Source organism: Vidua macroura, chromosome 15 (assembly GCF_024509145.1).
Source record: "Vidua macroura isolate BioBank_ID:100142 chromosome 15, ASM2450914v1, whole genome shotgun sequence".
Classification (NCBI taxonomy): Eukaryota; Metazoa; Chordata; class Aves; order Passeriformes; family Viduidae; genus Vidua; species Vidua macroura.
Window position 1 is genome coordinate 12632644 of NC_071585.1, and position 26996 is coordinate 12659639.

General features: G+C 57.5%; 2 protein-coding genes across 4 annotated transcripts; one reads left to right on the plus strand and one right to left on the minus strand.

Annotated features, from left to right (window-relative positions):
• Positions 1 to 1726: 1726 nt before the first annotated feature.
• On the minus strand, positions 1727 to 18278 carry ANXA6 (annexin A6). 3 transcript variants are annotated; one of them, XM_053991196.1, is made up of 26 exons: positions 18180 to 18278; positions 15781 to 15840; positions 13099 to 13183; positions 12735 to 12829; positions 12468 to 12581; positions 12274 to 12364; positions 12082 to 12161; positions 11949 to 12005; positions 11714 to 11807; positions 11536 to 11631; positions 11231 to 11289; positions 10517 to 10639; positions 10265 to 10323; positions 9763 to 9838; positions 8772 to 8853; positions 8455 to 8549; positions 7911 to 8024; positions 7385 to 7475; positions 6875 to 6954; positions 6626 to 6679; positions 4765 to 4782; positions 3865 to 3961; positions 3497 to 3592; positions 3163 to 3221; positions 2397 to 2519; positions 1727 to 2091 (listed from the first exon to the last, which is right to left on the minus strand). In XM_053991196.1, exons 2-26 carry the CDS (start codon positions 15796 to 15798, stop codon positions 2032 to 2034), a joined length of 2016 nt encoding a protein of 671 aa, XP_053847171.1. In that variant the 5' UTR covers positions 15799 to 15840; positions 18180 to 18278; the 3' UTR covers positions 1727 to 2031. The 3 variants fall into 3 exon arrangements, with proteins under 3 accessions (XP_053847171.1, XP_053847172.1, XP_053847173.1); XM_053991197.1 differs by lacking the exon at positions 18180 to 18278 and adding an exon at positions 17749 to 17845; XM_053991198.1 differs by lacking the exon at positions 4765 to 4782.
• On the plus strand, positions 17144 to 26904 carry LOC128815093 (cationic amino acid transporter 2-like). The gene is made up of 15 exons (XM_053991492.1): positions 17144 to 17404; positions 18084 to 18316; positions 18573 to 18603; positions 19005 to 19131; positions 21724 to 22155; positions 22260 to 22415; positions 22673 to 22841; positions 23090 to 23226; positions 23586 to 23808; positions 24268 to 24404; positions 24763 to 24865; positions 24929 to 25071; positions 25421 to 25587; positions 26142 to 26250; positions 26502 to 26904. The coding sequence occupies exons 1-15, from the start codon at positions 17144 to 17146 to the stop codon at positions 26654 to 26656; spliced, it is 2583 nt and encodes an 860-aa protein (XP_053847467.1). The 3' UTR covers positions 26657 to 26904.
• The last annotated feature ends 92 nt before the right edge of the window (positions 26905 to 26996 follow it).

Below are 26996 nucleotides of genomic sequence, written 5' to 3' on the forward strand. Positions count from 1 at the left end.
GAAACAGCAGCTGCTGCAGGAGATGGATTACTATGGCACTGGGGCAAGACAGAGGATTTTTGTCTGCAGGACTTTTCTAGAAGAGGGAGTTGCTCAAGGAGGAAACTCCATTTCACTCTCCCTTCCTGTGCCCAAACATTGTGTGACTCTGCTATCTTGTCTACATTGTAGGAGAAGCCTGCAGCAGGCACCTTGGGAGCAGTGTGCTCTGGCCAGCCAGCCCTCCTGGTGGCGGCAGCATCTGAGCTGGGCTGGGAACTGGCCCTGAGGGGCTGACTTGTGGTCCTGCCACTCCGAGACATCCAGGCTGTGGGTGGTGAATGGCCCTGGCCATTGGCATATAGCAATCACGGTACAACCAGAAAATTCACTGGAGTGTTTACACCTGTGCCCAGGGAACATCCACCCCTGTACAAACCCCTCGAGTGTCTGTTTTGGCAGCAAGAATGAAGCAGATGATGGTTCACGTGTTGTGCCCCTCTTCTAACATGTGAGCAGGGCTTCCACCTGCTATGGAGGAACAGAGCTCCACTGCCCCAGATCTTCCTCTCCCAGGGGTGATGGTCTGTCACCCAAGCCTCAAAACTTCCTTGGGCCTTCCTCACTCCTGAGCCCTGTTCCCCACTGCAGGGAGGTGGCCAGCTCTGCTCCTGCAGTCTCTGTGCCGCCCTCGTCTCCAGAAGCCTCTGCTGCAAAGCTCGGAGCTGCAGCGTGGAGCTGCAGGAAGAGACGGGCAGATGAAGGTTGGGGTTACATCCTCCCTTCAAAACAACTTCTGCAGCTGCTCGGTCTTTGCAGCAGGTTCCTGGCCAAGCAGGTGACCCGTAGGCTGCTGCAGGTGTGGGGTATGTTGAGCCCCCCAGATACTGTTTGAACAGGGACACCCAATCCTACTTACACACAGGGGCTAGACATAGGAACCCAAATCTCTATGGGGAGTATGGGGAGGGTGAAAAAGCTTCAACCAGACTGTTTTCCCCAAATAAAGGTTATTTTGTTACAAGGGGATGTTTTACAGGAAGGCATCAAGGGAATTTTTAGTGGGATAATACCCAGCTGAGTTGTTTCAGCTTCCCTGGTTTGTCTCTACATGTTGCTGCTTCTTGACCTCAGCTGGTTTTGAAGTGTTGTAATAATATTGTGTTATTATTCCCAACGCTGCTTTGATATTTTGAAGGTGAAGCTTTCCTCACCCAGCTGTTCTGAGGAAGACTAGGGTATTCACAACTTTTTGTTCTGACTTGGAAACAATTGAAAGTGCTGGAATTTCCCGCTTTTGGAAATTCCAGTTCTTTTCTCCCGAGTGTTGGGGGAAGTGCCAACGAACAGTTTGGGGGTGTAGCCTCTATGGCATGTGCCTTTCGACTGCTTCTTCAGCAGCTTGAAAGCACAGGAAACCGCGTGCGAGGACGGGTGGATGCCATCAAATCTGATTTGTATCTCTGGTTTATGAAAGCATCATCCGCACAACGGCATGAACCCTGCCGGGGATTTTCAGAAGCATGAAGTGAAGCCCTTGGTGAAGTCCCTGCACTGCTGCCAGCCCCACATGCATTTTCAGCCCCTGTCTCAGCAGAAGGGTTGCTCAGAGAGGTTTTGTGGTGTCTTCAGGGCCCTCCCTGGAGCTGGGGCTGGGCTCTTACCTGAGTTTGCCTACGGGAGCAAGGAGACACCAGGGCTTCCCAGTCCCACCCAAACCTGCCCCAGTAAGTCAACTGCTCTCGCCTCAGGGTCAGCAACAGTGAGGTTTTATTTATCAGATTTAAAATTGTCTTTTCCATCTGGGTAAATTCCTTGGTTTAGTGGCATGTTCGGGTATGAATTATTTTGCTTCAAGACAGACAATCTCCCTACCCAGACCCCTCTGCTCCCCTCCCCGAGACTCCCCCGCTTGCAATGTGGTGCTGCTTTCCAGCGCAAAGTGAGTTGCTCTCTGGAGGGAACTGAGTGTCCCCTGAAGCCCCCAAAGCTGCGGTGACATCAAGGCAGTGGCTGTGTGCTGGCTCAGACACAAAGAGCCCCAGCTGCCACCTAGTCCTCCCCACCACAGAGGGCCAGCAGAGCCTTGCGGTAGTCGCCAGAGGTGTCCTTCTGCAAGAGGGAGAGCCATGTCAGAGAACCAGCCCCGGGGAAGCCTGGTTCAAGGTGCTGGGCACACAGGGGAGGCACAGCTCCATGTCCTGGACACCCTGCAGGTATCCCTGCAGCAGTGGAAGATGCCAGCACATCCTCTCTACAGCCAGACCAGCCAACTCTGGGGCTGCTGGGGGCAGTTCCCCCTGCCCAGGTGATGCTCAGCCCTTGTGCCACTTATGGCTCAGGTCCCCTCAGGGCTCAGGGCCAGGACACAGCCAGGCAAGGTGATGAGCCAGGAGGGGATGTCCCTGTCCCCTCACCTCAATCATGTGGTGCAGCGATTTGTCAAACAGGTCTATGAACTCGCCCCGGATGTTGAACAGGTCAATCTCGCTCCGAGAAATCATGATCCGGGTCAGGGTCCTCTCATCTGTGCCAGCACCCTGCAAGGGAGAGCTTGAACAAAAAGCCCTGCAGGGACTGGGGCTCACTGGTATCTCCAGCATAGTCCAAGCTGGGGATCAGGCCCACGGGAAGGCCACAAAAATGAGTCTGGAACACTTCTCCTGTGAGGAAAGGCTGAGGGAACTGGGGTTGTTCAGCCTGAAGATGACAATGCTCTGGAGAGACCTTATTGCAGTCTTTTAATACTAAAAAGGGGCTTTAGAAAGATGGGGACAAACTTTTTAGCAGGGAATGTAGTGATAGGAAAAGGGGTGATGGTTTTAAGTTAAAAGAGAAGATTCAGAGTAGTTACAAGGAAGAAATCGGCCAGGTTGGATGGGGCCTTAAATAGTCTTGAAGACGTCCCTGCTTATTGCAGGGAATTGGATTAGATGAAACTTTTAAAGGTCCCTTCCAACCCTAACTGTTCTGTGATCTTTCCTTGGACATATGCTGGACTTGCTGGCATCAACCTGACACATCTCCTGATAACCCAGATGTTGGTTTGAGCTCAGCCCTCCCTACTCCCTTAGGGACACACAGAGGACAAACCCCATCCCTTTCGTGAGGTTAAAGCACAGTCCCAAAGAAGCCCAGCACAGCCCTCTCCCACAGCCCAGCCCCAGGAGGGTCTGAACTCACCTTCATGGACTTGTAGAGCTTGTCAGCGAAGAAAGCTGGCTTGTTCTTCACACTCCGGACTGCAACACACAGAGGGGACAGAAAGAGGGTTCATGGCACCCAGGGGACACATCACAGCAAGGAGCTGTGGCACCACTGTCTCAGCCACAAGCCTTCCTTGGTACAAGGGTGCAGGCCTGGCCCTCTCTAGAGACCCTGTAAGTGCCCTACCCCATGCCCAGTGGGAGTCTCCATGGCCCAGAGGCAGCAGGAATCTGCTGCCACACTGCCTAGGCAGTGACAGCTAAAGGGGCTGCCTGCCCTGCAGAGAGCCCTGTCCAGAGGGAGCACTGACCGATGGCCACGAAGGCGTCCCTCACATCTCCCGACATCCGCTTCTTGATGGCGTGCTCCACGTCGTGGTTGGTCATCTTGATGAACTCCTGGAACACTGAGGATGGGGGAGAGGAAAGGGTCACTGCTGAGCTGTTCCACCCCAGCCCAGGGCACCCAGGAGACTCGAGCCTCAGCTGTGGAGACTTCTGGACCACGTGAGACCAGAGCAGGCTTGGGTGACTTCAACAAGCCACCTCAAATGCCAGGCCTCATCCCCACCACTGCTGGGGAGACAAGGCTCAACCTCAGCATTGAGGGGACCCCCATCTCCCATCTAGCCCAAATCCAAGCACTTGTGTTGCAGCTGATGGAGAAACGTGATCCTACCTCTGCGGAGGTGCGGGTAGCTGCGGGTGCAGAGGATACTGAGGAATCGGGTCTCCAGGGAGTCGCTGGAGTCATTGCTGGAGACATCAGCAAGTTTCTGGGAGAGAACAAAGGGTGAAGAGGGAGACATAGCAGAGAGGGACACAGGTGTGAAAAAGCTTTTCCTGGGACAGCCAGTCCTGACTGGAAACCTTTTTGTAAAGAAGTTATGAGCAGTAAAATAGCTGAGGATTTTTTCCCCCTAAAAAAGGCCTTTCCTCTGCATAGATGTGAAGCTGCACACTCACAGATTATCTCTAAGAAAGATGTTTTCCAGTTTTTATGGAAAAAGCTTTGCAATGCTCATGGTTAAGACTTTTTTTGTCCTTTGTGGAGGATGTTTCAGGGGTGACCAACACCACCTGAAGAGAAAATTCAGGGCTGTCTGAAAGATACAGAAGCTACTCTGGGCCACAGCAGTGCTGCCCATGAATGAATGGCTACCATTCCTCTCTGGGCATCAGTGAGAGGCTGTGCTCATCTCATCCATTAGGCTGTTGCAGGAGAAAGTCACCCCCTCCCCAGTTGCCACTTTTGGGGAGCCAGGGAAGCCAGCCCAGAGTCCCACACTGCCTGGAACACAGGTCCCACATGCAGGCTTGGTCCCCAAGGGCAGGGCAGGTGGCTTTCTCCCTCTCCTGCCCCACGCTGCAGGGAAGTGCCCTCATTGCAGGTCCCATCTGTCCCCTTGTTCCCTATCCTGATGCAAGGACACCAGAGTCCCAAGCCAGTGAGCACAGCCATGTGGTCAGAAAGGCCTGGCTTGTGGGGCTGCAATTCCCAGCCCCAGCCCTGCACCCCAGGACTGCAGCATCCCTTCAAACGTGCAGAAGGGTGAGGAGCGAAAAGGCAGGCACTCACCAGGGTCTCAGCAACAACCTGGTGGAGAGAGAGAGACAGGAAGACAACAGGGTCAGAAGGTGCTGCTCAACCTTTATTGTTCCCTGACAAAGCAAGGGAAGTCTAGCAAATCCCTTAAAGCTACCTGTCCCCAGGTCCCCTACTTCCCCATGAGCAGGACCTGTGTCCTCCTCCAGTTTGGCCTCTACACCAGTACCTTGGGAGGTTGGTCTTTGGCCAAACAAAGTGAATTTCCCCAGCCCTGGAGCTTGGGTGCCAGTCTGTTGCTCCTCTTGGAACATCCTTGCCTGCCTTTAGGCTGGCTCCCACCAGCCTGCCCACCTCTGCCAGTGGGACGAGGGGAGGGGCAGCTTTGCTGACAAAACACGGCGTGGTGCCAGGTCAGGTGCCACCTGTTTGGCTCATCCCTGTGTATGTCATCCCTGGCTCTCTCTGTGCAGCAGGGTGAGGTGAGCAGCAGCACGTGCAGCAGGGGTACAGGCAGTGAATGGGCAGTGATGCCTTAGGATTTTAGCTTTTGTATTTTTCATGTATTTGTAATCCTGCAATGCCTTAGTGTATAACTCTAAACTCCATATAGTGTTAGCCACTGCTTTCCCATTTTAGACATACAAAACAATTCATCCTGGGAATCAAGGACACTTCACTGTCTCAGGCCCCAAGAAATGTAAACAAGAGAGGTGGGGGCAGCAAACTTGGGGTAAATGACTTCATTACCTGAAGCTGTAATTGGAATATTAACCCCCAATATGCAAATGGACCAAACTTATGAAAGTATGAAAACCTGTGACCTGTCATCATTTTTGGGTGTAGCCCCTGGGGGGGCTACGTGTGCCCTAAATGCACTTAAGGCCCTTCAATAAATATAACCGCCTTTTATTCCTTTAATTTTGTCTAGCCTATGTTTTTAGGTAGTCCTGAAAAGGCAGGAGCAGAAGTACAGGCAGAGAGTGTGGCAGGGTGCAGGCAGTGCCTGGGCAGAGGTACAGGCAGAGAGTGTGGCAGGGTGCAAGCAGTGCCTGGGCAGAGGCACAGGCAGAGAGTGTGGCAGGGTGCAGGCAGTGCCTGGGCAGAGGTACAGGCAGAGAGCGTGGCAGGGTGCAAGCAGTGCATGGACAGGGACACAGGCAGGACAGCATCCGCTCCCTCTGCTGGTGGCAGCCTTGCTGGCAATGCTGTGGTGCTCTCCCGGGCATTGGAACATCCAGTGCTGGCACAAGACAGCCAAGCAAGATCTCGGGTTTGACCCTGCACAGATCTTCCCAGCCCCTCATAGAAAAGACCCGACCCCGAGGAGCAGGGGGTCAGGGGACACAGCCTGTGGGTCACAGGTCTCCTGGGACCAGGAGCTCAGCCAGGGAATGGCCCCCACACCTCCCTGCACTGCTTCTGGCTGCTCAGCCTTCCCCTTCCAGTTGTGTCTCACCACAGCCCAGGAGAGGTCTGGAGCACCCCAGTGTGTCAGAGCTGCCCCCTGCACAACACACCGAGGTGAGTGGCTCCTGCAGAGCAGCCCAAAGCTATGTTGGAAGCTCAAGAGCCAAATTTCAGCATCAGTGTGTGTTATTGAACCACAGAGTGGCAGCTCTGCACAAGAAAGGCTGCAGCCTACTGGTGGGGAATTCCCTGGGGCTGCTCTCCCCGTCCACGGAGCAGCAGAGCCAAGGGCTTCAGGAATCAGGCATGGGAGCTTTACTTCCAAAGGTGTCATTTCACCTGGCATCTCCTCCTGCAGTTTACAGAGACCCTGGCCCAGCAGCATTTGCTTCCCTTAGAATGTCAGTTCCAGAGTAGGGCACGCAACATCCTCTCCTTTTTTTTAATGCAAAGCCCAGGAGAGCACTGCCAATATGGGTCTTACCTTGGCATCTTCCTGTGCCTGTGTGAGGTTCTCTGGTCCTTCATCACGGTTGCCCTGTGGTTGGATACAAAAATCATGGAGATGGAGAGGGGACATCTCCTGGGAGAGCCCCAAGTGAGGGCGTGGCAGACAGAGTCCAGCAGCACTGCCCAGCCAGGCAGGGGTGCTGTGTCTTCTCTACTGTCCTCCCAGACCCCCAGCACTGCCTGTGGCAGGGAGAGGAAAAGACCCAGTGAGAGCTGCCCTTACCAGAGCCAGGGAGACGAGAATCCTCTTGAAATGCCCCGATGTGTCAGAGCTCAGGTCATCTTCCAGGCTCTTGTGGTAGGCTGTGGAGAAGGGATGGCTGAGCCCTGCAGCTCAGGTTCCCACCCACCAGTGCCTGTTGTCCCCGTGATGCCCATGGGAAGCATGGCTGAAGCAGATGCTGAGTTCAAACCCAGGGAAGAGGGGATCACCCCAGCAGCTCTAATGCCCTGAGCATAAGCACAGCCTCTTGCTCCAGGTACTCTGGAGGAAATAGGATCATTGTGAAAGAGCTCTCAGGGAAGGAGACATTGACGGCAGAGCTGGGGCATGTCACCGTGAGGTGGAGAGAGGCGAGGACCAGCGCTCTGCTGGAGGGACTAACAGACCTTCACAGCATCAAGCCATGGACCCAACCCAGAGGCAAAACTTTGCCTGGGCTCTGGAAGGACCTTGCACAGTGTGCTCTGTGCCCAGAACCTGGGTGCTCCCCCGGTCCCTCCTGTGCCCTACCTTCCTGATAGGCCTGGTTGATAGCCCTGATCTCCTGGTTGTTCCGCGTGGCCATGATTTCGATCAGGACACTCTCATCTGTGCCGGCCCCCTGGAAGAGAGTGCCATGGTGGGTGCTACAGGTGCCAACACCAGATGGGGACATGATGGCACTGCTGTGCAGTGCTAGGCAAGGAGGGGTCCAGGTCAACAACGTGGCAAAAGTCTATATCCAGCAAATTGCCCCAAGAGCTGGTAGGAATCAACATGGAAGTGTCCAAGTACGCTGCTAGTGAGGTCCCAGCTGGTGTGACTGGTGGATAGCAGTGCATGTCACTGGTTTGTCCCTACCCTGGCTCTCCAGTGGCTACCAGCTGGCTGAGCATGCTGGGCTGCAAAGAGGCATGCAAGTCTTGAGTGCAAACCAGGTCTTTGTCCTGGTGCTTTCTTGCTTTCTGATCTTTTCTTCTCCAGAGGAGACGAGACCCTGGGGCATGTGAAGCTGTGGGCATTGACAGCCCTGGGCCACCAGCAGTGTGACAATTACCTCCACGGCCTTCCTCAGCTGCTTGGCGTCGTACTGTGGTGGCGTCAGCATCAGCCCGAGGATCAGCTTGGCCAAGCTGCCAGACAGCTCAGACTTCAGGTCTGCCATCAGGTCCTGCAAAAAAAAACGTTTGAGGGTTCAGTCCCCAGCTGCTTCTGCAGGGACAGACCAGCTGAGGAAACATGAGAGAAAAAGAAGGGGAGGAGAGCGTAGGGATTGGAGACATCTATGAAAACCCTTGGGGCAGCTTGAAGTCACATATTTGGGTGTCTCTGGGGAGATTCTGGCTCTGGAGCCCTCTGTGCAGAGCTGAGGATGGGGCAAGCGAAGGGAAGGGACACCCTCGCTTGGGCTGGTGGGGCACCCAGAGTGGGTGGCTGCTGTGACACTGTTTCCCTTGGGGGAGTCATGCCAGGGCATGTGGGTGTGCCCCAGCTGCCCACTGCTCCCTGGACAGGATTCCTTTCAGTGAGGGGCTGATCTCCATGTGGGAGGGGGCAGGATGTGGGCAGGAGGAAGCAGCGTGGGATGGAGACTGCAGTACCCTGCCATAATGAGCCTTGTAAGCCTTTAGGATCTGTTGCCTCTGGGCGTTGCTCCTCTTGGTCACCACCTCTATGATGGCCCCTTCATCCGTGCCTGCAATGACAGCAGAACCACACTGTGTCACCGTGTCACCGCTGATCATGGGCACATCGCCACCCCCACAAACTGGGTAGGCAGGGAAGGGAGAACTCCCACAGCTCCGTCTCTATTCCCCCTGGGGCTTCCATGCAGCCCTGTGTGGGCCAGGGTGGATTTTGTGCACCAGGAGCTGTTGGGGAGCAGCAGGAAGGGCCTAAACTCACGGTTCCCACTTACCCAGGCCCTTCATCGCCTTCCTCAGCACCTGCGCGTCCCCATCGTCGTTGAAGTCTCCTGCAGGCTGCACGGTTCCTCGCAGCTGTGGATGCAGAGAGGGGTTTATGCTCACCCTCGAGATGAGAGGGAGGGAGGGAGGGAGGAAGGGATGAAGGGATGGAGAGAGGGAGGGATGGAGAGATGGAGAGAAGAGATGAGGAAGAGGGAAGGTGCCACCCAGCAAGCTGAGGCCAAAGCAGGTTCTGTGTTAGTGCAAGCACCTGGGGATCAGTGAGGATCTCCACACCACTGTCACCCCTTCCATTAAAGGGCAAACCATAGCCAGATGAGCAGAGAGCAGGAAGAGAACAGAAACAGAAAATCCCTGGAGTCTTGGTGCCCTGCCCAGTGTTACACCTGCCTGCCCTAGCCTGGAACATCTCAGCCTGGGCTGGCCATGTCACTGAGAGACAGAAGAGGAGTCTCTGAAAGGGTGCCCATTCCTGCCCTACAGTTCTATCCTCCTGTGTCCTTATGCTCCAAACACATCTCCATCCTCACAGTGTTCATGTAGGGCTCAGGGTGTATTTCTGCATATCCCAAAGCACCCTTTTGTGGGAATTTCAGCTGCATGCAGGTTACCGCTCCCCATACTGCAGCCATGCCCTGGCTAGCTCTAGGCTACCCCAGGGGGCAGGAGTTCTTTGGTGGGCACTGGAGCCAGGGCTGCATGTGATGCATTGCAGAGACATGCAGGACCCACTGCCCCAAGGCAGGAAGGCTTCAGAGGGAGCAGGGGGTTAGTGGAGCCCACGGGGGGCAGCCAGCCCTGCCATGGTTACATCCTGCCAACCTCGTACCCCAAAACCAGAGAATGGCATTGAGAGAAGCTGGGGAGTGAGAGTTAGAGCAGAGGTGTGGGGCTGGCTGTGCCCCATGGCAGAGAGGAGCAGCCAGGGGTCCCAAGCTGGCAGGCAGCACAGCGGGGTGCAGGGGGGCTGGGGGTGCTGACCTCTACTTTGACCGCACTAAGCTCCCACATCCGATAGGCCACCTGCGCCGCCTCGGGGAAGAACTCACCTGCAGCACTGCAACGGAGGGCAAGGACAGGGGACAGTGAGCCATGGGGGCCCTGCACCTGCCAGCAGCCCCCCCTCACCCTGTCTCGCTCCTCCATGAGGGGTGTTTTGTATCCACTGGGCACAGGGACAGGAACCAGGTGCTTGCTGTGGGGCTGGATGGGTGGGAATGGGAGGAAATGTGTGGTGAATCCCAACCTCCCCCACCAGAGCATCCTCCCTCCAGGGGTTTGGCCCTGCCCTGCAGGGCTCCCATGTGGCAAGAAGGAACCATGACATTGTGGCTGGCCATACAGAGGGGCCACAGGGCCCCCTGCACCGAACCACAGTCACTGTGGGTGCTGCTGGTCCAGGTGCTCCACCAGGCTCTGACCCAGATGTTGCACCCAGCACCAAGGGAAGGAAGAGGAACAAAGCGGGTGACAATGGTCTTACTCATCGTCCCCTCCGCACAGCTTCAGCAGAGCCTTCTTGTACTCCCCAGACGTGTCCTCCTGGAAAAGCAGATGGAGACAGAGGACATGCAGTAGGTAGAATCAAGGTAGTGCCATGGGATGGGCTCATGCAGAGGGGTCTCCCTGAACCCTGTCCTCAGAGATGGACCCCCAGCACAGCCCTCCCAGGGGCGCTGGCATCATGAGGGAGGCAGCAGCTGCTTGGAGGGTGAGCAAGACCCCCAGCACTTACCTTTATCATGTTGTAGAGAGATTTCTCATACTTGGTCCTGAACACCTCCCGGATGTCCAACATGTCGATCTCGCTGCGCGACACCATGATGCGGATCAGCGTGTTGTCTCTCGTGCCCAGACCCTGCAATGGACCAGCTCCACATCAAGCCTGGGATGGCCAAACAACTCTGCTCAGCTCATCACATGTTGGACCCTCTGTGGTAATCACATATCCTCTGAACAGAGAGAGACATAGCTCTCCCAGGATTTTCCTGGGAAACTGTGAGAAGCTGTCAGAAAGCTCAGAGAAAGAATTAAAACAATTATTATCTCTCTTTCTACACAGGTTGTTTATAGATATGATTTCCAGAGTGTGGTATTCTTAGTTCACCAATAGTGTGGGAGGTTTTTGCTTTAGGACCAATCAAGTCTCAGCTTAGCCAGTCGGGTTATAAAAGACTCGCTAATTTCTATTTAACACCTTCTGTTCACCTTCTGAAGTCTAGAGTTTTTGTTCCTGTCCCTGACTCAACGGTGACAGCCCTCTAACTGATTTCTAGCCAGCCCCAACTCTGAGGGAATAACTCCTTTGGAGGGAAGGTCACATAAGTCCTGCCTTCATGGACCTGTGTCACCCTGCTCTCCAGCAGCACCCCGTGGCAAGGGGACCCCTCCTCTGGCCAGATCCCTGCAATGCTGGGGGGACCCTGTGGGTAAGGGGAAATCTACTTACCTTCATGGCCTTGTAGAGCCTTTCAGCAAAATACTCTGCTTTGCTTCTGATGCATTTCACTGCAGAGAAATTGAGGTGTGGTGAGGGATGCCAGCACCCAGCTGCACCAGTGCCCCCAACCTCTGAACACCCACACCCCATGGGAACCACATTCAGCATCCCCACCCATCCTGAAGGAGCCTCCCTGAGCCCCCTGATACCAGGTACAGCCACAGCCCTGACCCTGCTGGCCCCAGTCCTGAGCCCTCCCAGTCGAGAAGGGCAGTGGTGTGTTTTTGCAGAATCCCCACGTGGGGCTGGCTTACCCACGGCCAACATCAGCTTCTCAAAGTCACCAGAGAGCTCCCCCCGGATGCTCCTCTCAATGGGCTTCCCAGCAATCTTCAGATATTCATCAAAGACTGCGGGATGAGAGCAAGGAGATGCCTGGAGAAGCTACTGAGATAGCTTCAGGCCCACCCCGAGCTCGCAGGTGATGCTCACCCAGGCGGAGATGCTGCCTGCTCCTCCGGCCAAGGATGTAGATGAACTGGGCCTCATCTGTGCCCCATTTCAGCTCGCCAGCTTCTAGCAGGTCCTGGTGGGATGGGGAAGGCGGCACAGCCTGACTCAGGGTGCTCCCCTGGCACCCACCCACCTTTTGCAGCCTAAATCCAGATGTCCCAGTGCCCCATCCCTGCCCAGATACCACCTATGACAGTGACCCACCAAGCCTCACCTTGGCATCCTGCTCCACCAAGTCCTCACTCACCACATCGTCCTCTTCCCTGGCACCCTGTGGGAGAGAGATGGGCTCAGCCCTGCAGGGCACAGGCACCCACCACCTACAGATGCTGGACAGAGGGACATACCTGAAGCAGAACAACCAGCATCTTCTTGAAGTGGCCTGATGTGTCTCCAACAATGTCAGCTTCCAGGTCTCTCTCATAGGCTGGTGGAAGAGGAAGGGAAGAGTTTGGGTCTGGAGACTTGGATCCCTTCACCTCTGCCCTTTTTGTGGCCCAAAGGGACACAGGGCAGCCCCTGCCCTTCTCAGCCCTCACCATCTTTGTAGGCAGCCACCAGGTCATGGATCTCCTGGTTGGTGCGGGAGGCGAGGATCTCAATGAGGCACTTCTCATCTGTGCCGACGCCCTGCGGGCAGAGACACAGCCCCATGAGAACTGGGGCTGGCTGGAGTGCCCTCAGAGGGGCCCTGGGCAGCGTGCCCACCCCTGGAGGGGTGCCCACCCCTTACCGAGATGGCATCTTTGATCTCTTTGGCATCTCCATAAGCTGGGGGCCGCATCAGGCTCACGATCAGCCGCTCAAACTTCCCCGTCAGCTCGTACTTCAGGTCTGCAATGAGGTCCTGGTGGAGGGGGAGAAAGGGGCTGGGGGATCCTTTGCTCCACAGCATCTCCAACTGGGTCCAGGGAGCAGTGGGTCCCTGTGTGGGCTGGGTGGTGGCAGCCACGGCCACTTTGCAGTGGGGCCATGGGCCAGGGAGTGCTCCTGACTTTACCTTCCCATAGAGGGACTTGTAGGCTTGGCAGATCTCCACCCGCTGCCTGTTGCTTCTGGATGTGATGAGGTCAAGGATGGCCTCTTTGTCACTGCCTGTGGGGAGAGCCAGGAGTCACCACAGCCACCCTGCTGTGCCCAGAGCTGCTCTGGAGCTGGGGCAGGGAGGACAAGCAGAGCCAAGCTGGCTCCAGGGAGGAAAGGAAACCAGGAGAGCTTTAGCACATTGCTAAAGCACTCAGTCAGCTGAGAGGGGAAGTGATGCAGGACACCCAGCCATGCAAGGGTCAACCAGGGAATAGGGGACACCAAGGAATAAGGGACACCAAGGGTAGCCCTGGGACAGTCTGGAGGAGCATCCATACCAAATCCCTTCATGGCATTGTACAAGGCCTCTGCATCCTGGTTGGCGTCAAAGCCCTGGAAATCCTTCACTGAGCCCCTGTAGACCTACGGGAAAGGAGGGGAGAAGGTACAAGAGGAAGGAGCAGCTCCAGTGGGATGGGGGAAGAAACTGAAGCTGAGCAGGATTGAGGTAAGATCCGTTATGGCTCAGGCTGCCCAAGGCAAAGTTCAAGCTCAGACATAAACAGATGTTCTCCTCTGCAGTTGTTTCCTTTCTGTTTGCTCTCCCTACAGAGGAAATTAATTTTCCACTGCCTGTTGCAAGCAAGGAACCACTCTGGATGCTGAGGTTGCCCAGGCTCTGCATGGCCTCCAAGCAAGGAGACAAATTTACAGGCACAAGTGGGCTGCTAAGTGGAAAACACTGAGAAGCACCAGAGCTGCCAACAGTTTGTCCTGCTCCAGCATGCACTCCCACGGGGCCCAGGCTGATCCAAGGGGCTGGAGCAGAGACCCTGGGTATTGGGAAAGACTTTCCAGAGAGCCTGAGAAATCCTGGGGGTTGATATGATCCACTTCTATCTGCTCTTCTGCCACTTCCAGACTGCTCAGGAATAACACCTCCAGAGACCTCAGGAAAAGTAGGGACCGAAATCCCCCTTCCCAGGTCAGCTTCAGGGAATTCACCCCACGGGACCCTGGAGCTGGACCCTGAATGAGATCAGCACCACCCTGGGTGGAAGCAGAGGTGAAACCATCCTGGCCCCACATAAAGAACTGGGATACATCCCCACCAGAGGCACAGACTGGGAAGAACTGAGCAGCAGCATTTCTTTAGCAGTTGTGCTGACAAACAGGAGAGCTGGGAGCTGAGCTGGGGCTGTCAGCTGTGCCAGCACTCTGGGAAACTGAGCATCCTCCCCTGGCTCTGCTTGTACCACGTGCCAGCTGGGTATGTGCACCTCCCTGGGCTCATCTGCTCAGGATCTGCTGCACGGCTTCTTTAAGATCCTCAGGAGCTGTAAAAGGCCCAGGCCTGCTGCCAGCATGGACATTTAAAGCAGCATATCCTTGGAGAAGATGGGCATTGATGTCCCTGACCCAGGAAGTGCCTCCAGGAAGGAGCCCAAGGAGATGAACTCAGGGCAGCTCCACACCCACCACTCTCCTGGGTCCTATCCGAACATCATGGCACAACAACTCTGCTGCACATCCCCCCCGTCAGAAACAAACCAGCCTCTCTCCTCCTGTTTTCCAGAGAGAAACTGGGCACATCCCACAGGCCCTCTTGGGAGGAGCTGCTGGCATTGGTGTCCCCTGTGGCAGGGACCAAGAGGAGATGCTGCCCTTCCAGGGAACCAGGCGGGCACGGGGCAGATCGTATTGCAGGTGATTCATCAGGACAGCTGGATTTAGCCCCACTTCCCGGCAGCTCCCAGACCCTCCTGGCTTGGCACAAGCTGCTCCCATACACATGCCTTGCAGAGATGGAAATAAATTGCAAGGCAAAGGAGGTGCCTGGAGGCAGCAGGACTGAACAAGGGTGGCTGGAGAGTATTGGAAGTCAAGATGTTGGCTTTGGTTAAATGGAGAGGAAGAGCAGGGCTGTGTTCCTGCCTGCTGAGCCATCGAAGCATGAGCTGCCTGCCTTGCTGGGGCAAGGGAAACTGAGGCAGGAGCTCAGTGCTCTGCATCACCCCACACTCCCTGCATTCTCTGTGGGAATGAGCCCCAGGGAAGTGCAGGAACATCAGTTAGGATGGAAACAGCATCCTGCCCACCACATACTCTTCATACCCCCATCCCACTTTCCATCCTGTTTCAGCTGCCAGGGGCCTCCTGCCTCCCCTCCTCCAGCCTCTGAGTCATCCTGGCCTGTCCGGGACCTCCCAGCTAAAAATAAGCCACACTGGGGCCAGGAGGGTGGAAGCAAAATTCCCAGCGTGGCTTCGCTCTCTTCCACCCCCATGGCTGCTTGGGATCCTGGACTGCTGCAGAAACGTGCTCACCTGCACTGTGCCTCAGTTTCCCCACCTAGAGCAACCACTGCCTTAGCTGGGCAGGAAGCTTTGGGTAGTAAAGTTGGAGGAAATAATTGCTTGATTTCTCCAGGGAATGGAAAGCAGAGCCTGGCCCCAGCAGTGGAGAAGGGAGGCTCTGGGCTGGGACTCCTCCCCTGCCAGCAGGCAGGCTGCACTGAGCCAGCACACCTGCCCACCGAGGCAGGGTTTTCCACCCACACTGAGATGTTTTCCTGGCTGCAGGGTAGCACCTGCTCACCCAGCTGCCACACCGCACCAGCCCCAGTCTGGAGTGGGAAGTAATCCAGGCTGGGGAGTGGAGAAAGGCCCAAACAGGGCTGCATGCCTTGCAGCATGCTCAGGCGGGAGTTTTCTCCACCAAATGCCCAAATCCCCAGTGCAACATCTCTTCTCCTCCCCTTCCCACGGCCCCGCTTCTCTTCCCCATCCCACTGTGGTCCCAAAAGGATTTTTGTTCCTTGCTGTTCCCGCTCCCCAGCCCAGCACTTCCCCCATCTGCATCACATCCAGACAGCACTGGCTGCAGAGGCAGGAATGTAAACAGGCTCTGGGCAGCATGGTGTCCATGCACCTCACCACATCCCTGAGGCTCCTGGAGATGCTGCCCCAGCTCTGGGGTCTGCCCTGGACCCACCCCTGCCGTGTGGAGGTCACTCTTACCTTTCCTTGGGGTGCCATGGTTCCCAAGCTGGAAATCACTGGAGCGAGGGCAGGGAGGAGCTGTGGAAGGGAACAGAAAGGTCACTGTGAGCCAAGGCCCCTCTCTGCAGGTTGTGTTAGTTAAGGGAGGGTTTGCTCCCTCCTGGGGGGTGGTGCCCATGGGAGAGCACTGCCAGGTGCTGCAGGATGGATCAGGGAGAGGGGCTTTGCTGGCCAGCCTGTGCTTACTGAGCCTTTGCTATCCGGCACTGAGGGGACCCCACAGGCCAGGGGCAGCGCAGAGCCTGCACAGCTTCCTGTCAGTACCAAGAGAAACCAGAGGGGAAAAAATGTGCTGAATACGTGGAAACGGGCTGAGCATCCTCTGCAGGGCTGAGCCTTCTCGCTGCACCCTTCAATGTCCCTTCTGCCCCCCTGAAGCCCCAGGCTCTGAGGCCATCCCAGCTTCAGCAGCTGCTGGGGACTTGTCTTTGTCTCACGGTGCTGGGCAGCCCCCACAATATCCCCAGAGCTGTTATCTGAGTTTCTGTGCAGCAATCAAGGCCACCACCAGTCCCACACATCCTTGGAAACCAGGAAACACAGCTGGGTTTCCAGGGTAACTTGCAGGTTGTTTTCTAACACCAGCACCATTTATAACTGCAACCCACTGCGGTGTGGCCTCTCCCCACCCTCCCAGAGAAAGTCCCCCAACAGCACCATTTGCTCCGAAGAAGTTGGTAGAGGGAGAAAAACAGCTGGAAAATGGAGCCCGGCCATGAATGAACCGCTGAGCGTCAGCTGAGGCCAGCCATGAGGCACGGCCCCGCCTGGCTCCTTCACCCTCCCTCTGAGACACGTTGCAGAAAAATTCAGAGCAGAGCAGGGCCACGCTGGGGGATTTCTGACCCCGGAGGAGTTCGGTTTCATGCCACGGAGCGAGCAGGAGAAATCACATGAACTTCCCTGGCTTGGCTGCACATCCCTGCAGGAGCTCCCATGCAAAGGGAGACCCAGCCCTGCAACCAATCTGTGCAGCCGAGTCCCCCTGCTTGGGTACAGGAAGCTTTTAAAAGCACCCACAGGCACCGCGGTTGAAGGGAGAGAGTTGTGCAGAAACGCAGAGCTGCTTTCACCTCCCCTTCCCCCTCCAGCTGGGGAGGCTGTGAGCCTCACCCCCTTCCGTGGCTGCTGGCCGGGGGACAGCCCCCGCACGCCCCACACGCAGTGGGGCCGCACTGCGGCCGGATGCTGGGTGGGTGCCAAGGGATCCCACCCCGGCACAAGCAGCCTGTTAGTGCCACCTTGGAGCCTCTACAGGAGGCTGTGTACCCTCCTGGGCGGGGGGAAATCCCAGCATGGCACAGCCCTTCTCTTTCACGCCATGCATGTGGCAGCGGGGCTGAGAACACCCAACTCATCTCGGCAGTGGTGGAGAATCGCCGACCACACCCAGCCCCCGACCTGTCCTTGTAGTGCCTCGTCCCTGTCCCCCGCTGCTGCCGACACCTCCGCGGGTCCCTGGAGAGCAGCCCCGGGAAAATCCCCGGACAAACACACCCCATCCTCTGGGCAGCAGCGGCCCAGCATGGGGGTACACCTGCCCCCCACCCAACAACGGAGAAACGTGGGTTATGGGGATCCCGTGAGAAATCCTAAATGATGCGCACAGCCTTTGTGGAAGCCTCTGTTTGGCCAGCAGTGCACCTCTCCAGGCTCTCCAAAGCCCCCCCACAGGTGTGAGCTCAGGGCTGCACCCCAAGAGCCCGACTGGCTTGGGGGGCTCCCCCAGCACACAGGCCACAACACCCAGTGCCCCGCAACCCGCTGTCCTGAAGCAAAGGGAGCTTCCCGGCTTAAAAGAACACCGGACCATCTTCCTGATAGGGCTAGGGACTTCCCCAAAACGCCCTGCCCCACCCCACTGCCAAAAAGCCTCCCAGGCCTTCAGGAGCTCCGAGCCTCTGGGCAGTCGTGGGCTGCGTTTACCTGTGCAAAACTTGGTGGGTACCAAAGCAGGGGGGATCCTCAGCGTGGATCCCGGCTGGAAGGAGGGATGGGTGGGTGTTTCCGCAGCCGCCGCAGCACCAAAGCACGGACTACATCCCGGCCGGGACACACCCAGCGGGGCCCGCAGCCCCGCCAGCGCCCGCCTCAAAAAGCACCCACCGGCAGCGGAGCCCCCGGGGGCTTGTCAAGAAGGAAAGATTTTTCTTAAAAAGAAAAAAACCCAGGGATTCCCCCTGCAGCCACCCCTTAGAGGGAGCCTCCGCTTGCACAGCTCACCGCCCAGCGCAGCCTTTCCACGACTTTCCTCCCCCCAGGCCATTGCGGAAAAAAGCGCCCGGCCCCGTCGGGCGCCCCGGCCCGCACCCCTCAGCCCGCAGCCCGCGGTGCCCCGGCCCGCAGCGGGCACTGACCGGCAGCGCGGAGCCTCTCGGGTGCGCTCGCAGGAGCCGCCGCGCTCGGGCTGTTCTTGTGGCCGAGCGCTCGTCCTTGGCGAGCAGCTGTTTCCTCACGGCGAGACGTCACCGCCCCCGAGTCCCCGCCTGCTATGGCCAGGGCCACATCCCACCCCCGGTGCCGCGCCAGACCTCCGCCGGGTGCCCGCGGTGCGGCGGCACCCAGTGTCACCCGCAAAAGCACCCTGCCCTGCCCGGCTGTGGGGAAGGGGGTCTCCTGGCACAAGAGCCCCACTGGTGTGTGCAGGGGCACTCTGCCAGCAGCGGTGGCACGGTGCCACACGCACACTGCCAGGCAATACCGGTGGTTGCATTTCAGCTGCGGAAATGTCACCCCTTCTCTCCCCCCAGCTGTGGTTTCCTGGTGAACGCCAGGCGCAGGGTACCCCAGTGCCTCCCGGTCCTGCCGCCAGCCACCTCTGCCTGCACCAAATCACCCCAAATCACCCCTTCCCTGCATGGCTGGGAAATGTCCGTCCCTGACTCTCTGCAGGAGTCTGAGGAGGGAAGAACGGCCTGGCCTTGATCCCCCAGGACCCGCTTAAGGAGGGAGGTGCTGACCAAGACTCTGCAATGAGCACCCACGGGGCAGGACCCGAGCTGGCGCGATGAGCTGGTTTTCTCTCCAGGCTTCTCTTCTCATGCTGCAGACACGGATGAGATGCAGGCTGAGTCTCTCCAGGATGCTCCTGGCAGGCTGTACCGTTGTCTGCACTGCCCTGAGGCCGTTTCCTTCCCTGCCTCACCCACGTTTAACCCGGCTCCTTCTTCGCCACCACCCAGCCGGCACAGAGAGCGCGGCGGGGCTGGAGGAGCTGGCGGGGCATCGCAGGAGCCACGGGCGGTGGAGTCTTGACAACAGCCAGAGCAGAAAACCCCAAGGGACTCCTGGAGATGCTGAAGGCTGCTGGTGTGTAACTCTTCAGGCATCCCAGGCCTGGGGGTACCCACTGGCTTGAGCATCTCTCTGGGGCTGCAAGGCAGCTGAGCTGCTCAGCCCTGCCTGTCCGGGGCAGCGTGGACCCCAGGAGGGCTGGCCTGCAGCCATGGGGCTGTGCTCCCCTGGAGGAGCCCGGCAGGGTGAGACCCTCACAGCCTCCCAGCACAGGCTGCTCCTTCCTGCCCTGCCCTGTTCTTTCCTCAGAGCAATGTTCCCTTGGGCTGGCACTGGTATCTGGAGACCTCGCTCATGTGAGACGGCGTGGGTGACAAGCATGGCTTTGTTCACCCTGTGCTGCAGCGTGGGACAACAGCCCTGCTCTCCCTGGCTGGTGTGCTGAGCCCCCCTGCCCCAGAGCTGCTCACAGTGCCCAGCAGCTCACAGGGTCTCTAGATATGGGGCTGCCCCACAGAGCCAGGTAGCCTCAAGGCAGCCTTGAGGTTGAGTGTACATCTATGCTTTAGATGCTCTGGATCCTTCCTTGCTTTACTCCTGCATGGCTCCTGCTCCCTTCCTCTGCTCCTTGCAAGCTGAAAGCCACAGGATGGGCTGAGCCACAGCCTGAGAGTTTTTTCTCAAAATACTGTAAGCAGACTCAGCCTGAGCGCTATCTACAATAAAATCAAAGGTAACTCTTCACACCAAAACACTTCTCCCAACCTGTCCTCAGAGCCCAGACTTGGTCCTCTTCTCCCAGGATGCTGATGACCAACCAGGTCACCCCATCACTCCCTCCATGGCCTCTCCTTGCCAGGAGCAGCTGTGCAGAACAGCCGTGCTGGTGCCCAAGGACACTCATGTGCCTTAGTGGCCCCAGGGAGCCTCACCTGGGACCCCCAAGCACACAGCCCAGCCCTGGACTTACCCCTGCCCCTGCTCGCACTCTTCTGCTCAGTCCCTGTGAGCTGCACCCCAGGAATGCCCAGATACCAGGGAAGTGCAAGCAGCCTCAGGATTTTGCTTCCGGGAGTTTCAGCTGGACATGCTGCTGCGAACATCCCATGGAGCTGGCTCTGTGCTCCTCTGCCTTGCTGCTGCAGTCCATTTCACCTCTCTCTGTTCCCCAGGGGCAGCTGGGTCAGTCATAGCTGTAGGTGCATGCACCCCTAAACCCCAACCCAACCTTATTACTGCTCCTCTCTGCCTAAATTTCCTCCAAAACCAGCTCCACAGACTGAGATGTGGGTCCTGGTGCAAGGAGCAGGAACAAAGGGAAAGAGTTCCCTCTTCCACCTGCCCAGGGAGCTTGGAAAAGTCAATTAAACTCCCTCAATAATGCCTCTGAGCCTATTAGCATTGCAGGCTGTGTGTATGATTTGGAAGGCGTTGTGGGAAAAATATTTCTGCATAGATTTCCCATTGTGCAGCCCGGAGCGGTGGTCAGCGGGGGGAGGGCCAGGGTGCTCCCAAAAGGGATTTAAGGGCAGAGCGTAAGGGGGGCATGCCTGGTGCTCCTTGTCCTCAGCAGCTCGCCGCTGGAGCAAAGGATGGCTGGGGTGAGTAATTTGTTTGCAGGAGAAAGGAAACTCGCCGGGGCGAGGTGCCCTGGGCGGGACTGGGGTTGTGCAGCGGGTGGGCGCTGCTGGGGGGTGGCAGGGCGGCGGCTCCTCACCCCCAGGGCACAGCATTTGTCCTGGAGAATCGGAGCTCCCTGTTCCACCAGGAACACCTCATCCTGCGGGTCTGGGTGCCGGGCAGGGCTGTCCCTCTCCCCTCCAGCTCCACACCACAGCAGGGATCACATGTCCCCTGTGCTGCAGGGATGTGCCACTGCACAGGGTTTCCAGCCATGTGAGTAGCAGATTATGGCATTTGGAGTGCGTGGCACGGCTTTTGCTTTGCTGTGGGGTAACCTGGAGGTCCTGGCAGCACCATGGGATGTGAAGGCAGGTTCTCCAGTCCTGGAGCTCCTGGGAAAGGATGTGCAGGATGGGGGAAGGCACACAAATCCCAGACATGCCATACAAAGCTCACCTTCCCCCAAGCACAGATGTCACACAAATTGGGGTTTCTGCCAGGCTGACATCCCCAGTGGTGCCCCCAGCAAACCAAAGCACTGGCTGATGGCCCAGGGGATCCAGTCTCCTCCTGAGCTGTGCCATTGACCCACAGTTACCGGTTCTGTGGGAGCATCTCCAGCTGAGCAGGTGGGTCCTTCCTGGTGCACTTCAAGGTAATTTCCAGGAGCAGAGCATCTCCCATCCTTCCTTCTCTGGCATGGGTTCTGTATTTCAAATAGTTTCAGTGTCAAAGCTGGGGTAATCCTCACTGTGTGTCCCTGCTGAGGAGACTGCTGGAGCAACACGACTTTCTGAGCTGGCAGGGGACACGTGTCCTTGTCCTCTCTCACAAATTGGACAGAGCCAAACAAACCCCAGCCATGCATAGCTCCACTTGTCATTGGGGATGAGAGAGCAGCACAGCTGCTTGAGCCCCATCCTGCTCCAAATGGGCTGTTTTACTGGCAGGGACAGAGAGCAGGCAGCGCCCAGCGAGTCCAGGAGCACTATGGATGGTGGGAGCTGCAAGCCAACCACTGAGGCTGGGTTTGTGTCACATTAGGGTGGTCAGTGCCCGTGGGGCAGCAGTGTGCTCACGCCTGCTGCTTTCCTCTCCTGCAGGTGCCGTGCTGGGGCCGCCTGCGCTCTGTTCCCAAGCTGCTTTCCCGCAGGAAGCGAGTCCCAGCCAGCTCAGAGGGCTCCAGCCTCCGCCGCTGCCTCTCCTCCGTGGATCTGGTTGCCTTGGGAGTGGGCAGCACGCTGGGGGCTGGTGTCTACGTCCTGGCAGGGGAGGTGGCCAAGACCAGCTCTGGCCCGAGCATCGTCCTTTCTTTCCTGATTGCAGCCGTGGTGTCTGCCCTGGCAGGGCTGTGCTACGCCGAGCTTGGGGCCCGCGTGCCCCTGGCTGGCTCTGCCTATCTCTACAGCTACGTGACAGTGGGCGAGCTCTGGGCCTTCCTGGCTGGGTGGAACCTGCTGCTGTCCTATGTCATCGGTATAAGGCCCTCTTGATCCCTCCCACCACTGTGTTGGTGGCTTTGCTGGGTGACCTTAGAGACCTCGCAGGACCACCAGAACACAGCCATCACCTCTCCCCAGGTACTGCCAGCGTTGCCCGGGCCTGGAGCGCTACCTTTGACCAGCTCCTTGGCAAGAAGATGGGGAGGTTTTTGGGTGCTCACGCAGCCATGAGCTCTGTGGGGCTGGCAGAGCACCCAGATGCCTTTGCTGCTGGTCTAGTGATCCTGCTGGCAGGTAGGATGCCTCCCCCTGTGCCACCCTCCATCAGGTATGATGAACTCCTCACCTCACTGTGGGCTCTTCAGGATGGGGCTGACTCCTCTGATGTCTTTACCAATTCCCTGAGCATAGTATGGGGAATAGAAAGGGAATCTGGGGAAATCTGCAAGTTGTCCTGAATTTACCACTGCCCCCCTTTTCCACCCTCCCCAGTAATGTCTACCCTGGTGTCATCCAGGGGGCTCATCCAGTTTTGATTTTTTATTCTCCAGCGCTTCTTTCCTTTGGAGTGAAGGAGTCCACCATGGTCAACAAAGCCTTCACAGCTCTCAACGTGCTCGTCCTGCTCTTTGTTACAGTGAGTGGCTTCATCAAAGGCCACGTGAGCAACTGGAAGCTCAGGGAGGACGACCTGCCACAGGCAGCTGCCCAGGAGGCTGGGTATGAGGGGCTTCACTCTCCCCGTGCTGCCTTCAGAGTGGGGGAGAGTCAACCCTCCAGTGCTTTATCCCCAGAGATAGCACTTTCTCCGTTCTCCCTGTTGGCAATGTGTCAAAGAGACAAAGTCCTAAGCCCTGCTGGGTTGATGCTGTGGGTTGATCGGGTTGGATGGACTGCTCAGCTTGACCCCATCCTGGGACCCCATTGCACTGACCTCCCTGCACTGCCTGACTCTTCCTCCTCCCCAGGAACCAGTCCACGGCCAACAACAGGACCAGTGCCTTTGGGGTGGGAGGCTTCATGCCCTATGGTTTCACTGGGACCTTGGCTGGAGCCTCTACCTGTTTCTATGCCTTTGTTGGATTTGACTGCATTGCTACCACAGGTAGGTGAGGTGGGAGTGCTGCTCCCTGCAGGCTGGGGGTCTGTGGCAGTGACTGTCCCCACAGTCCTGGGAACTGGTGTGAGGCTGGGAAACGGGCACATTCCCAGCTCTGTGCTGCAGCCACTCTCTCCTGCCCTTTCTAAGAGTCCATGTGGAATGTCTGGGCTAATCCTGAAGCAGAGATATTCTCTATCCCAATATCCCTGGGACAGAGAATGAATCTAGTGGTCCTTGCTAGAAGGTCTCTGTGTTCTCTCTTGGGGGGATATAGGATCTTCTCTCCAGCCTGAGCTGGGCTCTTAGCATGCCATGCACTTTAAATGAGCCTCTGTTCCTACAGCTGAGCTTGTCCTCCCCAGGGGAAGAAGTGAGGGACCCACAGAGATCCATCCCCATGGGCATCATTCTCTCCCTCCTCATCTGCTTCCTGGCCTACTTCGGGGTGTCTGCTGCCCTCACCCTGATGATGCCCTACTACCTCCTAGACACCATGAGCCCACTGCCAGTGGCTTTTGAGTACATTGGCTGGAGCAGTGCAAAGTACGCCGTGGCTGCGGGGTCACTGTGTGCCCTGACCACCAGGTGAGGGGCGTCCTCTGATGGCATTTCTGTGGTTCAGAGCAAGTACTGGAGCTGTAACACATCCAGGAGATATCCCCAACCCCTTTTTCCTGAATTCCTCCTTGCCTTTCCTGTTTGTCCAAAATCCTTTCCACACAAACTCTGGTGTTCCCACCTGGCCCTTCCTGATCAGGGAGAGCAGCCAAACCCATTGGCATGCCCCTGAAGGAGGTAGTCAGGTGGTACCATGCCCAAAAGAGTGAGCTGGGGTGTTCTGGCATGCACAGGTGGCTGCAGACATCTCTTCCCTGACACTGTCCCTCATCTGATGGTGAGGAAGGTGATGATCTTGGTAGATGGTCTTGAGAAGGTTTTGGGCCATAGAGATGAATGGGAGCTCCCTTGGAGGGGCAAAAGGCAGGATGGCACCTCCTGGATTCCTCCCCTCTTCTCGCCCATCTCCTCCCCTCTCTCATGCAGCCTCCTGGGCTCCATGTTCCCCATGCCACGGATCCTGTATGCAATGGCTCGAGACGGGCTCCTCTTCAAACCTCTGGCCAAAGTCAGTCACCGTCAGTGCCCAGTGGTGGCAACTCTGGTGTCTGGGGCAGTGGCAGGTGGGTGAGTGCTCGGGTTACCCTTAACTGTGAGCAGACCTTGGGGGGTGTCCTCTTTGCCTCTAGCTTGACTGCAGGTGTTAGAGCCATGTCTCTTCACCCAGAGACAGATCTCCTCACGGTGGGTGAGGACCATTTGGCCTCGATGGTGTCCCAGACTCTGGTTCAGCCTCTCTGCACTGCCAGGCAGGAGGTGTCGGGATGCTTTGTGCTAGTGACCAAAGCATCACCAGTTCATCGAGGTTCTGTTGCAGTGGCTGTCGTGGGGACATGGGGAGGTCAGGAGAGTATGACTGAGGTGGGCACAGCAGCACTGCCAGCTCTGCCTGGAGGCTGAAAGGGCTTCTCTTCCCCACAGGTCTCCTGGCCCTTCTCTTCGACCTGAAAGCCCTGGTTGACACCATGTCCATTGGCACACTGCTGGCCTACTCGATGGTGGCTGGCTGTGTGCTGCTGCTCAGGTGAGACTGCTGGGGACAGGGGACAGGGCTCACCCAGCTTCTGATCCAATGTCTGCTCCTCAGGTATCGGCCTGGGCCCAGCCCTCGGGACGCTCCTGTGGGGAAGGTCCCAGCTGTGCAGCTCTGGTGGAACCACCTGGTCCGGCCGCCCCCCCATCCCACCCCTCGCTCCTCTGCTGTGGTGGTCTGGGCTCTGGCAGCTGTAGGTGTGTCTGGGAATGATGGATGGGCTCTGCAGGGAGCTGGCCCGGGGGGACCCATGGGGGACATCCCTGCTGGAGCAAGGGCTGGCCTGGTGGAAACCACCCAGCCGCAGATGCAGGGGCTGCCTGGCTCCTTCCTGCTCTCACCCCACTGCCACACAGCTGGCTGCCCCAACGGCAGCTCAGGAAACCTCCCGCTCCCTCTGCTTCCCAGACTGGAGAGAAAAGCTAAACCCCCCATGAGAAGGCACCCAGCCGTGTCCCCCGGCTGTCATTTGTGCCACCATGGCAGTGTGGCAGAGGGATGGGCCCAGCCCAGGGAAGCTGCCCTGACACTGTGGTCCCTCTGCAGCTGCCCTGGCCTGTGCCCTGAGCTGGGTGAGCGCTGCTGGGCTGCCCTGCCTGCAGGCTGGGGGTGCCTGGTGCATCACAGCTCTGGCCCTGCCTCTCCTGGGGATCCTGGCAGCAGCTCTTCTCATCTGGAGGCAGCCTCAGAGCCAGGACAAAGCATCCTTCATGGTGAGCACCCAGCCCAGCCCTCGGGATGTACCCAGGAAGAAGGACCTGGGGCACAGAGAGCAGGCAAGTGCTGCAGCCCTGTGGGGAAAGGGTGCCATTTGGGGGTCGTCCCTCAGCTTTAGGTCAGGCACATCTTTGCTGCATCCACATTAATAAGGTACTGCTGGAGGCAGTGTGTAGCTCATGGGGTTTTCCACAGGGACCACGAGGGTTCTTCCCCCCATGACCTGAGGGCTGAAGGGGCATCTCCCAGCTGAGCCTGCTGAGGAACCAGAGCTGCTCTTCAGTAAAAAGATACCTGGCCTTAACACCTTGGCTTAATTTTACAAGTGCTTTGCTGCCTCTCACCTCAAATCCTGCGGTACCTCCTGTGCAGTGCAGGACCTGACAACCAAAACAGCCTCCACAAGCATCCCTCTCCAGCACAGGCTGCAGTCCCAGCTTGGATCTCTGAGCCTCACAGCCAGGCTGGGCTTCCTCTTGCCTATGGACAGCTAGCCAAAGCAGCAAAGAGCTGAATTTAGCCGTGGAATTTACCCTTGTGCTCCCTGCAGGTTCCCTGCCTGCCCTTCCTGCCTCTCCTCAGCATCTCCATCAACGCTGTGCTGCTGGCCCGGCTCAGCGCGGCCGCCTGGCTGCGGTACCTGCTCTGGATGGCTGTGGGTAAGCACGGCCACTCACGGGGCCCCAGAGCTGGCACCAGCCCCTCTGCGTGGAGTTCTGGTGGTTTGAGAGCCCGTGGCACTAATGTAGCTCTGAGCAGTGGTGGGGAGGGAGGAGATGATGACCTTTGATGTCCAGCGGTGGTGGCAGCACCGTGTCCTCTGATATGTGCCCAAAGGGGCCAGCACTTGGTGGCTGGGAGGGGAAGGAAGAGAAACAGTCCATACACACCCTGTTCTACCCTTTCCCAGGTTTCCTCATTTACTTTGGCTATGGGATCTGGCACAGCACTGAGAGCCACTGGCCCGAAGGGACAGGTCCCCGGGAGCTGCCGGGAAGCAGAGCCAGGGAGGTGGCCCTGGAGCCCCGTGGGACTGCCCTGTGCCCATCTGCTCCAGGGCAATAAAAGGACATGGCTAGTTCCTGAGTGCCTGGCTCCCTCCATCCTGTGCCCAGGGGGCAAGGAAGCCCCTTGGGCTGTGGGTCCTGTCCCACAGAGGGGACCAGCCCGAGCTGCAGGAGCTGCTTTCCCAAGCCTGGTGAACTTCCCTGAGCAACCCAAATCCTCACAGCGAGCCCCTGCAGACGGAGTTCTGTTTGGAGAGGATAAAGCACACAAGTGGTTTTGCTGCTGTTACTGGACTGTGTTTTTGGTTTTTTTTTCCTTTGAAACCTTTCCCTGCAGTCCCCCAGAGACCCCCTTGCCTTCGCCCACCCTGCTCCTTCAGCTGCTCACAATTAGGTAG

Bases quoted from the DNA above. Each gene is read 5' to 3' on its own strand.
- ANXA6 (XM_053991196.1), bottom strand. The intron at 11,290-11,535 runs GTAAGCCAGCCC...ATTTCTCTGCAG, and splicing joins GAAGCTGATGTTGGCCGTGG to TGAAATGCATCAGAAGCAAA. The intron at 6,680-6,874 runs GTAAGGGCAGCT...ATCCAACCACAG, and splicing joins TTCTCGTCTCCCTGGCTCTG to GGCAACCGTGATGAAGGACC.
- LOC128815093 (XM_053991492.1), top strand. From the start codon at position 17,144: ATGCATGTGGCAGCGGGGCTGAGAACACCCAACTCATCTCGGCAGTGG. The intron at 22,842-23,089 runs GTATGAGGGGCT...CCTCCTCCCCAG, and splicing joins GCAGCTGCCCAGGAGGCTGG to GAACCAGTCCACGGCCAACA. The intron at 25,072-25,420 runs GTGTGTCTGGGA...GTCCCTCTGCAG, and splicing joins CTGGGCTCTGGCAGCTGTAG to CTGCCCTGGCCTGTGCCCTG.